This window comes from Gambusia affinis, linkage group LG04 (genome assembly GCF_019740435.1).
Source record: "Gambusia affinis linkage group LG04, SWU_Gaff_1.0, whole genome shotgun sequence".
NCBI classification, from domain to species: Eukaryota; Metazoa; Chordata; class Actinopteri; order Cyprinodontiformes; family Poeciliidae; genus Gambusia; species Gambusia affinis.
In genome coordinates this window covers 17,607,671-17,619,643 of record NC_057871.1, presented here as the reverse complement: position 1 = coordinate 17,619,643, position 11,973 = coordinate 17,607,671, and the positions used below count along the sequence as shown (strand labels likewise).

The 11,973-nt window shown below is 35.4% G+C and overlaps 1 protein-coding gene and 1 long non-coding RNA gene across 3 annotated transcripts; both read right to left on the bottom strand.

Moving 5' to 3' along the window:
- Window positions 1-172: 172 nt before the first annotated feature.
- On the bottom strand, window positions 173-1,928 carry LOC122830081. The gene is made up of 3 exons (XR_006370486.1): window positions 1,832-1,928; window positions 792-1,065; window positions 173-720 (listed from the first exon to the last, which is right to left on the bottom strand). It is a non-coding gene; the product is annotated as an uncharacterized LOC122830081 (long non-coding RNA).
- Window positions 1,929-2,978: 1,050 nt separating this feature from the next.
- Window positions 2,979-7,055, bottom strand: LOC122830080 (C-type lectin domain family 4 member M-like). 2 transcript variants are annotated; one of them, XM_044115135.1, is made up of 7 exons: window positions 6,949-7,055; window positions 6,573-6,687; window positions 5,851-5,949; window positions 4,951-5,745; window positions 4,626-4,768; window positions 3,901-4,007; window positions 2,979-3,809 (listed from the first exon to the last, which is right to left on the bottom strand). In XM_044115135.1, the coding sequence occupies exons 2-7, from the start codon at window positions 6,676-6,678 to the stop codon at window positions 3,671-3,673; spliced, it is 1,389 nt and encodes a 462-aa protein (XP_043971070.1). In that variant the 5' UTR covers window positions 6,679-6,687; window positions 6,949-7,055; the 3' UTR covers window positions 2,979-3,670. The 2 variants fall into 2 exon arrangements, with proteins under 2 accessions (XP_043971070.1, XP_043971069.1); XM_044115134.1 differs by having other exon boundaries at window positions 6,573-6,705; window positions 6,949-7,032.
- Window positions 7,056-11,973: the final 4,918 nt, after the last annotated feature.

Sequence of the window (11,973 nt, the reverse complement as noted above, 5' to 3'; positions counted from 1 at the left end):
TTTCACTGTTATGAACTTGATCTCACCAGGAGGGGGCACCACTGGCCAACAAAAAAAAGTAGACCAACTTAGAATTTGCCACTAATCACAGGACATCCTGATGTTATAAAACAAGATTTGGTGTGATACGACACAGCAAATATTGCAGGAAAGAACCCACTCTGAAAACTCTCTGCATCTGCCTGCAGAACACTGTTTGAGTGGTAATTATTAAAGTAGACAAATTAAGGTATTTTGCAGCAGTAACTGAACAGAGCTTTACATGTTTGTTTGTTTTTTCCATGAAAATGGAACACACACTTTATTTAATTTGATCACCTTCCAGTATCATTATTACAGTGTTACATCATTTCCCACTACACCAGGTGTTTCACAGGTCTGGGGAAAGGTCAGTGACAGTTATGTAACTAAGGGATTATAACATCAGAAAAATGAACAAGCAACAAAACAGCTTGAAGCAATATCACATTAAGGACCTTTAAAATATATTTACCCTATTAATCAGATGTGATCAAAGCAGATTTCAATCATAATTTGTGTCTCTGCTATTTGTTAATTTTAGAGTAACTTTTACTTTTGTTTTGGACCTATTTACACACACGTTTTGTCCAAAACAGATATTTGACATCAAGACAATATTCACAAAAAAAAAAATAAAGAAGAATCAAAAGCTGGTAAACAACTTGTATCATGCTGCCCAAGGTCCTCACCAACATCCACCTGTTAGAAAAGAGCATTATTAGTGAAGATCCAGCAAAACAATGTTTTCCTAGTTTTCATCTCATGGTTACCTGAATCTTCTGTGAAATGATGTCATGTCTTTTGTGGTTTCCTTCCACACAAATGCTGCAAATGTGCATGTGATCAGTTGTGCAGTAAAAATCTTTGGACTTCTGATGCAGACAGCTTCTATCTTGGATGTCACTGCCGATGTCTTTGCTAATGTGTTTGTGCAACTGTGTGCCATGTTGACGAGCGTGGGGCTCACAGAAGAAGTCGTTGCAGGTCTGACAAATCTTCACAGTTGCCTTATGGTTGCAAATGTTACCCATCAACTCCCCATGGCTGAGAGGAGTAAAGAAAAGCAGGTAATTACAAAAGTAAAGAATGGTTGAATTATATTTGTAAAGTGTAATCATCCCATAAATGGATGATCTAAGTTGTCATAAACTAATCAGAAATGCTAATTTTAGTTTGCTGAGTCAGATCAAGGTCTTTAATGACATATTGAGAACTCAGTGGGCTCCCTTGTTGGCAGTTTGATAGAATGTGGATGGATTTAAACGTAAGGAAAACTTCTCTGTTGAGGCTGTGTTGGTTTATTATCATTGTGACAGGATATCAGGATCCTTGATGGAGCCAAGAGAAAAAGTGTTTGAATGACAGCAACTTCTACATATGGGTTAGATATCCTGAATTTGAAGAATAACTGGCCATGCTGGCTTCATGCCCATTACAGCACTCAAGGTAAACTTTTCCAACACATAGAGTTTGATTAGAGTAGTTCCAATAGCTGATTGGTCAATTCAAAAATTATACATAAATACATTAAGCACATCAAGGATAATTAAACTATGTCAAAATTATAATTTGATTTAGATAGTAAGTTTTCCCAGAAACTACAAAAGTGTAAATCTATTTATATTAGAAGAATGGAAGTGTGGAGACTTAAAAAAAAAAAAAAAAGCGTAAAAGTTATTAAAATGGAAAGACTGAGATAAGTACAAACAAGGCATTTTCTCTCTGATGGTGATACACTTTCTGTAATACTGGTGAGGAATTGCACTCAAAATGTTCATCATCTATGTGTAACCCTCCTGTTGGTTGTCACCTAATGTGTTACGAAAAGAAACAATGTGACTCCACACAACTGGTCCACAGCTCCACCAGCGCTCCTCAGAACTCTGGTTTTTATTTTTATTTCTTTTTTTTTAGGTGTGATCGTATAGATTCCAAACAACAACACAGTTCCCCAAAACAAAACAAGTCAAACGGCAAAACAACTGACAATAACCGACAACAACAACAAAGCAACCGCCATAGCAGTTGACAGTCATCAGCCACACTCACAAAACGATCCACTTATTTATTCATTCATTTATTTTCCCAAATATATACACACATTGAACTCACCTAATGTGTTACGAAAAGAAACAATGTGACTCCACACAACTGGTCCACAGCTGAAGAAAACAAAAGACGCAGTTAGCGTTGTGACCGGTTGTCAGCCACAAACACCAACTGGCGCTGCTCTCACTCATAGGATCATATTTTTCCAGTCCAACCACGAGAAAACTTTATAAATTATATTTCTAAATATTAAATAATCTCTCAGTATTTTGTTAATTGTTGAACTAGAAAAATATGACCCTAAGTAAAAAAAATTAGCAAAGAGCTGCCTCTCTCGCACCTACCTCCACCAGCGCTCCTCAAAACTCTGGTGGGGGAAGCCGAGAGAGCGCCTGAAGGACCCGTTGCGTGCAGTCACTCATCATACCACTAGGTGGCTCCAAACACATAAATCGAAAATCCCATTCCAAACACATACACACTATTATTATTATTATTATTATTATTTTGAGCAAAATTCACATACACACTCATACACACTTTTCTCTCTGTTACATATGCTCAATTCAATTATCCACCTTTTATTTTGCTATATTCAGGCCTTTGTTTGCATGACGTTCATGTTCTTTTTGGTTGTCCTTTTTGTGTCGTGTGAAAAGGCAAAACAAAGAAAGATTTTGAAAAGTACTGAAAAAATAGAGGAGATAGATGGCAGGCAGACCTATCTTACACTGAGTTCATTATTCTCATTTAATAACAAAATACATTTAGGTATACAATGAATTGATCACACATTTCACAAGAAAAAAATCTGCAAGAACTGAACGAGACTTTGGATCAAGAATCCAACTTAACTGTGATCAGCAAGGGGAAAAAGCTAAATAATACATCACACAACCACATAATAGTTACAGGTATACTCTCAACAAAAATAATTTTTTTTATTCACAGAATCTGGTTATCTGTAGCATAAACTGGTTTGGTATTAAAATATGTACAACCGTTAATCTGGATTCTAACAAGACGTTAATACAAAAAAGACTGAACTCTAAGTGTTACTGCACTGGCAAGAAAAAAAAAACTTACATTTTTTAAAATATATTTTCATTCAAATTTTGGTTCAAAGCATAAAATCTTTTAAGCACACTTTAAAACAAATGGATAAAAATGTGTTATATAATTTTTTTTTAAGGTGGAGTTGGAACAATAATCAAATAAACAATAAGAAAAAAACAGATCATCAGCAAGCTCCATTTTATAAATGAAATTCCAGCTCAAGTCCAAATATGCAAAAATACTGAATGAAAAGAAAGGAAAACTTTTTCAAGACCAAAAAATGTAAATAATTACATTCTGTGAACGCTATTGAGTTTATAAGTTTTACTGTAATTGCTGCAGAAAAACCTTCCCACAGCATGATGATGCCACCACCATGTCTCACTGTGGGGACACCGTGCTCACAGCATTTTTAGTTTTTCCTCACATATACCATTTTGAATGTAGATCAAAGTTGTTGATTTCGGTCTCATCTGATCACAGTACATTCATATACATGATAAAGTGATTGAATGTCTTTTGGAAGCCAAACTGCAAAGGAAAGCTACTTCTCACAGATCCAGTGTTGTTCAACACTACAGTTCTCATCATTCCAGTCACCGACCCCTTTGGTACGATGCCAGACCTCCACACAGTCCTGGTTCCTCCCTTGATGGCTGTTTGGCTGCCCTTGAGCCCAGAACCTAAATAATGCAGTGGCCCAAAAGCAAAATTAAATAAAAACTGTTATGTGGATTTTAAATTTTGGATAGAAAATGTTTCAAAGCTCCTTACGTTAAAGTCAGTGGTGTTCCATCAACCCATTTCCACTGCCCTTCCACTCCTCCGTCAGTCAGACCGATCCACACCTCTTTGTCGTTGTACAAGCTGTTGATGAAGTTCTAGGAGGACAAAAACAAGACAGTTGATAAAATACTATCTTGCTGGGAATAAAGGTTTTCAAAAGAAATTTGTGATTTACTTAGAGAGTTGGTTGCCCTGTTAAGGTGATATCAACCATCTCTCCACATGTTCATATGGATCTTAACGTAAAAATTAAAGAGCATTTTAAAACACTACCTTGGGTCTAGTCTATGAACCTCATATGTTTCCTCTGAAGCAACTTCTTAAAATACAATGCATAGGATTTAAGGACGACAAGGTCACAGTTTGGAAGTAAGAATTGAGCAACTCACTTTTTGACTTATCTCAAAATGAAATGCATTTGTGAAGTGCAAGATGGTATGGGTCATTGCTTAAAATTGTTTGTCTTTGCACACCATTAAATTTCAAGATACATATAAACTGAGATTTGCACCAAAATGTTTGCGGCTATAATAACTGAGATTAAGTACACTATACATGGCTAAACTTGTAAAGGGTTCTCTGATATTATAGATTTCTAACTCACTAGTTGTATTTTTTTCTGCAACTCCACAGTATTAATTAGATTTGTTTAGACATTTTAAAAGGACTTTGACTTTATTGACACTTTCATGGTATATATTCGATGAACGCACCATTTCATCTTTACTGGTCACGATGGCCAGGTCTGCCCCCTTGCTGTGGCAGTCCTCTCTGCTTAGCATCCAGGTTTTCTTGGTGGTAGAGGGGAAGTAGCAGCTGTACTGGAACTTCCTCCAGCCAGCAGGGCAACGTTTCTCTGTGTTAGAAACAAACAATAAAGTTGAACACATTCCTTAGCTAGCCAAACTGAAAAAAAACAAACTCCTAGCTTATTGATATACTCTGAGATTACATATCTATGCATCTATTATGTTTGAAAAGGAAAAAAAATGTTAAAAGCTTCAGTAAAGACTTTTCTGAGTATTTCCTCAATGCTACCTTGAAGAGTTGCGTTCAGTTTGTCGATTCTCCCCAGCAGCTCCTCTTGCTCAGCAGTTAGATTATCAACTTTTGCTTTCAGGAGGTCTCGCTCAGCGGTTACATTCTTCAGGCTGCTCTGAAGTTCACTTTTCTCCCTTTGCACCGATCCATATGAACTCTGCAAGGTGCTTTCTGCCTTTCTCAGCATATTGTTCAAGTTTTCCAGTACTTTGATTTCGTCTGTAAGGTTTAGGTGGACGCTCGACAGCTTGTCTTTCTCACTCAAGGAGAAGTTGTATTTGTCATGGAGCTCCTCCATCTTATTGATAATGTCATTGTAACTTAACTGGAGCTGATCTCTGGATCTGCTCACATTGTTAAATTTGTTCTGTAAATTGTTCCTGTCCTTAGTAACAGTGTCATAATTAGCCTGTAGTTCTTTGGTGCTTTTGACAATTGCATTATATCGTGCATTTAAGTTGGTTTGGGCAGTGCTCAGTGCATCTTTTTCTTTCTGCAGCCGGGCTGTACTGTCTCTCAGCTGTCCCAACTCATTGTTTAAAGCAATCTTGTTGGTATCTGCCTCTCTTTGCTTAGCCTTAAGATCATTTCTCTCATTTGTTAGTTCTCTGTTATTGGAATGCAGTATGTCTAATTGTTTAGAAAAGTAATTGATATTTCCCTGTTGCTGCTTCAAATTGGCTTCTAGCTCTCTTTTGGCACTTTGCAATGTCTTCAGGTTTGCTTGAAGCTGCTCTTTGTTTTCATTGAGGGCTTTCAATGTGTCCTCGTGGTCTTGTTTTACCTTTTGATCTGCACAGAAGAGTAAAAAAGAAACAAAAACACAAATCAGTCATTTAAATGTTTTAGGTCACACAGTGTGACTATTTGGGCAAATTTAGAAAAAGGATAACTCACTGTGAACACTCTGACCGATTAGCCATCCCACCAGCACAACGCAGAGCAGTCCGAGGCCAATTGAAGCAACCTTAAAGCTCTTGCTTCTCAGGGAATAAACTGATTGACAGCAGGGAAAGCAGAAGCATAAACTTAAAATTATTGAAGTCATTTGAGGAAGTTGCAGTTTTACTGAATTGTGAAAACTTTTAGGATAATAGCCTTTAAAATGAAACACTACAAAATGAATTGAATTAAATTTATATTTGAGTGAATTCAAATCCAAAGGGGGCTACGATTGTTGATGTTGGATTGTTTAGAGTTGCCTGTTGAAATAAATGCAAGATGGCAACTTTCAGTTTCCTTTTGCAAAAGGAAGGGATGCAAGCTGAAAAAAAAAAAAAAATTAAGATAGCATTGTACTTTTTGTTTCATGTTTGATCAAAATAATCTGCAGCTTGGTTGATGTTTTGCTTCAGAGGGACAATTCAGAGCTTTAGCTGCATACAAATCCACAAATATTCCAAAAGCCATTTTTACAAATTTGCATTAAAGATTTTACTGCTCCTCTACCTGCTCCTAAAAACAATTTAGCAAGTTATTAGAATAGTAATAAGAATATCGATATGTGAGCAGTAAAGAGAAACTGCCATTATTTGGTAAGATAACAATGGTTATGTTAGATATACCAGATATGTGTTAATGAGAAAAAGCATGAGTAAACGTTAGAGTTGTGTCAGTACCTGAAAAGAGAAAATTTTTCCCATCAGAGGAAAAACTTTTGTAGGCAATTTCACTTCTGGTGACGTCCGTATCAGCTGTCGTTGAGGCTCGGTACTCTACACTCATCTTTCTGCACTATTGATGAAGTAAAATCTTAACAATTAGAATGTGACATTGTTAGATTCTGAAACAGAAGCTAAACTTTCATCAGTGTGAGCAAAAAAAAAAAACAAAAAAACCACAAATTTATATAATTTCAACTTAAAATCTCACATTGTCATGGATTCTATCTTAAGCATGAGAGCAAAGTTTATAAAAGTAAATTTAAAGTGTTCATTGATGATCATTGAAACATTTTATAAGAATTCATGATTTCATACGTGTGTAAAAACTTACCTCTGTTGGATGAGAAGCTACCAAGCACAGGGGACAAATCTACATTTTGAAGAAGCCATCGAATCTTATACGCCTTGCTTCCGGTGTGACCACTTGTGCAAGACTTAAGAATAACTGGGAGGAGGAGAAATATATACTTTCTTTATTAATGATGCTGGAGCAATTGTTATTTTTTGCTTTTAGTTTTTAAGGATGTTCATAAGGAAATATTACCCTGGGTAATAAAATCCTGTGGTTTTATTTTCCAGTAGTTAGGAATCAACTTATGGCCAAAACCACAACAGGATAAACAATGTGGTCCACTGCTTTCCAAAGCCTGGATATTTACTAAAAGTAAATCACTTCTTTCTCCCAAGTATTCTATCCTCTTCTTTGTCAGTGAAATGTTTGGACAAAATGTTTTACTTAAATTACTGAATAAATAGTCAAATGAGCTCAACTACAAAGATATTTCTTCTTTTTAATTTATTATTTAGGTTGTTCAACCCTCAGATTGGTCTAAAGCGCTTTTACATCCATTCAATTTTCATTTTGGCAAAACTTCAATAGTCTTTATCATCAGATTGTTTCAACAAAGGTTCCAGCTTGGGACTTTCACATGTCAAAAACAAAAAAAATAATTAATAATGTTTTTAAAATAAAATCTATGTAATTAATTAATTGAAATTAAAGCAATAAAGTCCCATCCCTATTTTGTTTTGATATTGATCTTGTATTTCTACCAGTAAAGCTTTTATCAGAACAATTCACTTGAGTGAATTTTCTCATTTGTTTTATTCAGAATTTCTGCATGAACTGTAATTAAAAAAAGACAATAACCAATTATCCCACATGTAACATTACCCAACATATTTATTGTAAGTAGAGTCAGATTTTAACCACAATTTACTGACATAGCCACAGTCTTTCAAAACCTTTCTGTCTCACTACAGTTTCTTTGTCTATATTAGTACCATAACTGTAATTGCTGATTTAGGGATATTTTTTGCTGACCAGGAAATGAGATTTCATCTGCTCTGCAAAAAGTCATGATGGCTTCCTGTGTTTCATGGGAGTAACTTGCACAATTCCATCTGTCAGCAAACTTGTTTCAACTCTAATTTCAAAGAATGAATATTTGGATATTTTTCTTCTGATGCATCTTTTGTTTTAAAATAGAGAAGACACAGTGGTGGATTTGGAGACTTTTAAATGGGGGTGGACATGAAAAGAGCTGTTGGCAGGGCAACGATGCTGGACCTCCTCAGTGAAGAATGAGGAGAATATCCACAAAAACAATTAAAAACTAAAGTGAACTTTCACTCCCCATTAAGTTAACAAAAAACATGAATATACTTGCTCTCATTCTCCAAATGTGAATTCTGAATCAATTTTTCTCAAACTGATCCATTAAAATCTCCTTCCTAAACGGAATCGAATTCAATATCTTGAAAGATTCAGCTCATTCCTACATTTTAACAATATTTTTTATTTAACCTTCACTATTAGCAATATGGATAGTGTTTTGTCAACTAATGTTTGAGGCCCAGTGTTCTGCTACTTTGAGATGTAGCAGGACATTTTTCACACCCCTGAGAATCTAAGAAAACCAGAAAGGAAAATATTAAATAAATGCATAGACCTCAGAACCGTCAACAAGAAAAAGTCTGCATCTTAAATCATAGGGTGTATCTGAGAATTACAAAACTTTAAACTGCGCTAATTGTCTATTCTGATTTTTCTGAAGCCAGTTTATTACCCTGATGCTTGTAACACAATTTCATAGATAGTTTGCCCTCTTGTGAACCTTTGCAGGCAGTGCAAGTAGTAACTGTATCCTCCACTTCTTGTTGAAAATATATGAAAATGTATTTATTGAAAGAGGATTTTCAACAAATACAGAACACTTCATTTCACTTACTTGTTGCTTGTACAATAAGTAACATTTGCTTTTTAGGCAACTTTTACATCAGTGTCCCTTTCTTTCAAAAAAACTGAATACATTGAGCTGTGGCAGAAATTGTTAGGTTTGATCCAGATGTTTGTTTGATGGACTTTGCGTTTCTGGCTCAGTATTTATTGCTTCAATATGAGGCTGTGCCACAAGAGGAGGAGGATGTTTTGTTGCTATTAGTTATTTTTCATTAAAGATGTGTGCTTTATGTTACAGTTTTATCATCTGTAGAGTCAGATTCCCATTGAACTGAGGAACGTTGCTTTAGTTTTTCACACAGTAAAATGATTGAGCAAACTCTACCTGCTGTGATGACGCCCATCATTGGTTTGATGACTTCATGCGCCTTAATTCTGGTCAGAGATAAAATGACTCTAGATCAAATAATAAAATTAGCTCATTACAAAGTGGGCTTCTACAGGATCGGGTTTGTACGAATTAACAGTTTTAAAAACTAAAATAACTGTTTTGTTCATCACATATAAGCTGAGAGCAAACTTCTGTTTTGTTTTTTTTTTTACTTTTGAAACAGAAATTAATTGAAATCATGTGTAAAGGCTGTCCATCTCAAATTCTCACAATTTTATAAATTTATTTTTGTACAAATTATTCTTTCTATCCATCAAAAACTCAACTAAAAAGAAACCAAACCTGAAGTGCAACTGATTCAAAAATAAAGTGTGAAATAATAGCAACAGGAGCTGAATGAAGGCATTGGGAGCGCACACAAACACCAACTGTTTCCGTGTTGGCTCGAGGCTTAAAACTGAGCATCTCAAGATACTGTGCATACAGGGGCACGTCAGAGGAACACAGCAATTGTAATTCAGTCACTTATAATTTCTACTGAATTAAAATAGACTCTGGGAGCAGAAGGAGAGGTACTGGGAGGAGGCAGGACAACTGGCAGCTAATGACTCACTTCAACACACAGGATTCTCGAAAGGTCTGTTGGGATTAAAAAGAATCACTGCACACAAGACAAGACCAAGCATGCCAAAAGTGACATGATTGTGGGATCAGTTGGGTTCTATATTTAACCACAATGACGTATTTCAGTTGTGATGCATTGAGTGATACGATCGTCTGAGCGGAGGAGGGTGGGAATGGAAGGCTAAAGTGAAAGTACTGAGACAAAATGTTAGAACGAACATGAGAATATTTCAAGATTTAGCAAATCAAACCACATCAGTGGGGTGAAAATTATAAAACAGTGCTAAACACAAAAGAAAGGCTGCATTTTTTTTTCAATATTTAAATCCCTGACTTTTCAGGTAATCATCAGTTTGTTCTAAACTTCGGGTTGTTTGCTGAAAAATATGATTTAGAATCAAAAGGCTGTTCAATTAGGACTCATCAGGCAGCCAGAGAAACCAGAACCACAAACACACCCACACATACTTTATCCCCACGTCTTATTTACTGCTTTCAGGAGAACATTTACGTGGTATGAATACATGCTGCCTCCCACTCATTTTTCTCCTGTTTGTTAAATATTCTAGTTGTTTAGATAAACCTGTTGAAGTTAAAATGTAGCTTTAAAAGTTTATTTTTCTAAATACAGCAACTTACTTTATTTTTCAGTCAAAAATGACAACTAGATTCCCCCAAAAAATTTGCAATTTTATGATCCATTTGATTTGTAGAACAGTAAAGGAAAAATTTAATCTGTGCTACAGTTTTGGAATTAGCTGTACACAGAACAGTGGACATCATCAATGTGTAGTCACTCTGAGCATGAAAACATGAATAACCAGATTTACAAAGATCAGCATTAAGTGATTTAATAAAGCTATGAAGATGTCTCCTTTTAAAAAAAAAAAAAAAAAAAAAAAAAAGAAATATCAATCCAACAACAAGGACTTGAATAACAATGGGACTGTGCAGCAGCTAAGAAATGCCTGGATAGGAAATGAAAGGGTACTACAAAAGCTCAGGAGGTTTATTAGATGAAGTCTTGTGAATTCAATTGTTCTCATTTGGAGGAGACGAGTTATTGGAGCAGCTGGTATGCGGAGGATCTCCAGATCGCTAAACAAGATGAAGGACAAGTTCTGCAAAAGGCAGTAATTACTTAAATGTGTGGATCTGAAGGACAGCAAGGTGGAGGCTTGAGGTGTCTCCTTGATTTCTGAGTCTAATGCTGAAGAAAACAGAGTGTAAGCAGTGAGTATTAACCAGGAGTCTATAATCAGAAAGGGCAGATCATTGCAAAATGTGACTCGACAATCTGTCAGTGTTCATCATTTCTGCTACTCCTCTTATAGAATAAAATTATGATGTGATACTCTGTAGAGAAAGTGAGAAAACACAAAAAAACATGAAATATTTTTTACTAAAATATGAGTAGCTGAAGTAGTTTAAAGCTGGTGTTATGGATTCCTGTTTTGCCATGTATATTGGCACAATTAAAATCCATTAAAAAACATGGCATTTAAATTGCATTGAGATTAGATAACATTATTATTACATTATTGTTGAGACTGTTGCTTAGTACTCAAAGTTTTATAGCACTAGCCAACATCACTTCACATGTGGTGCCTGACAATTGAAATGTTGTGGACTTTTCATAAAGTCCACAAAATCTGTGTCTTCCTGCTGATCAAACAGTAAATACTGTATTCTAAAAAGTGTAGCACATCAAAACAGGAAGATAATTTATCTTACACAGCAACTCACTGAATCATTATCCACAAACACAATAATGTGACCGGGGCATTAGTACTGAATATATATAATCGTACAAAGTGACACAGTTTTCATTAAAACACACACAACTCATTTTAAAATTGATGCCAAGGACACCAGATCAGAGCTAAGTTTGGTTATTGTGTCAAACACTGCTTTAAAATGTTTCCATGCATTTATTCATTTAAAAAAGTCATGAATTACTTATCACAAGAATTTTACAAACACATCATTTATGATGCTAAAATACTTCAAGACAGTGGCTAAAGTAAATCAAACGTCATCATATGTACTCACTGGAGGCACAGTATTTGTGCTGTATGTCCTATTCAAAGAAACAGATGCAAGAGTAAAAAGGGGTAACCTACTTTTCTCTACCACAGTTTGACTTGTAGGGGCTGTAG

What these genes read in the sequence shown, in the direction of transcription:
- LOC122830080 (XM_044115135.1), bottom strand. Translation starts at nt 6,678, where the DNA reads ATGAGTGTAGAGTACCGAGCCTCAACGACAGCTGATACGGACGTCACC. An exon ending in ACTGAACGCAACTCTTCAAG is followed by an intron (nt 4,769 to 4,950) that starts GTAGCATTGAGG and finishes TTTCTAACACAG; the next exon opens with AGAAACGTTGCCCTGCTGGC. An exon ending in TGACCAGTAAAGATGAAATG is followed by an intron (nt 4,008 to 4,625) that starts GTGCGTTCATCG and finishes TTGTCCTCCTAG; the next exon opens with AACTTCATCAACAGCTTGTA.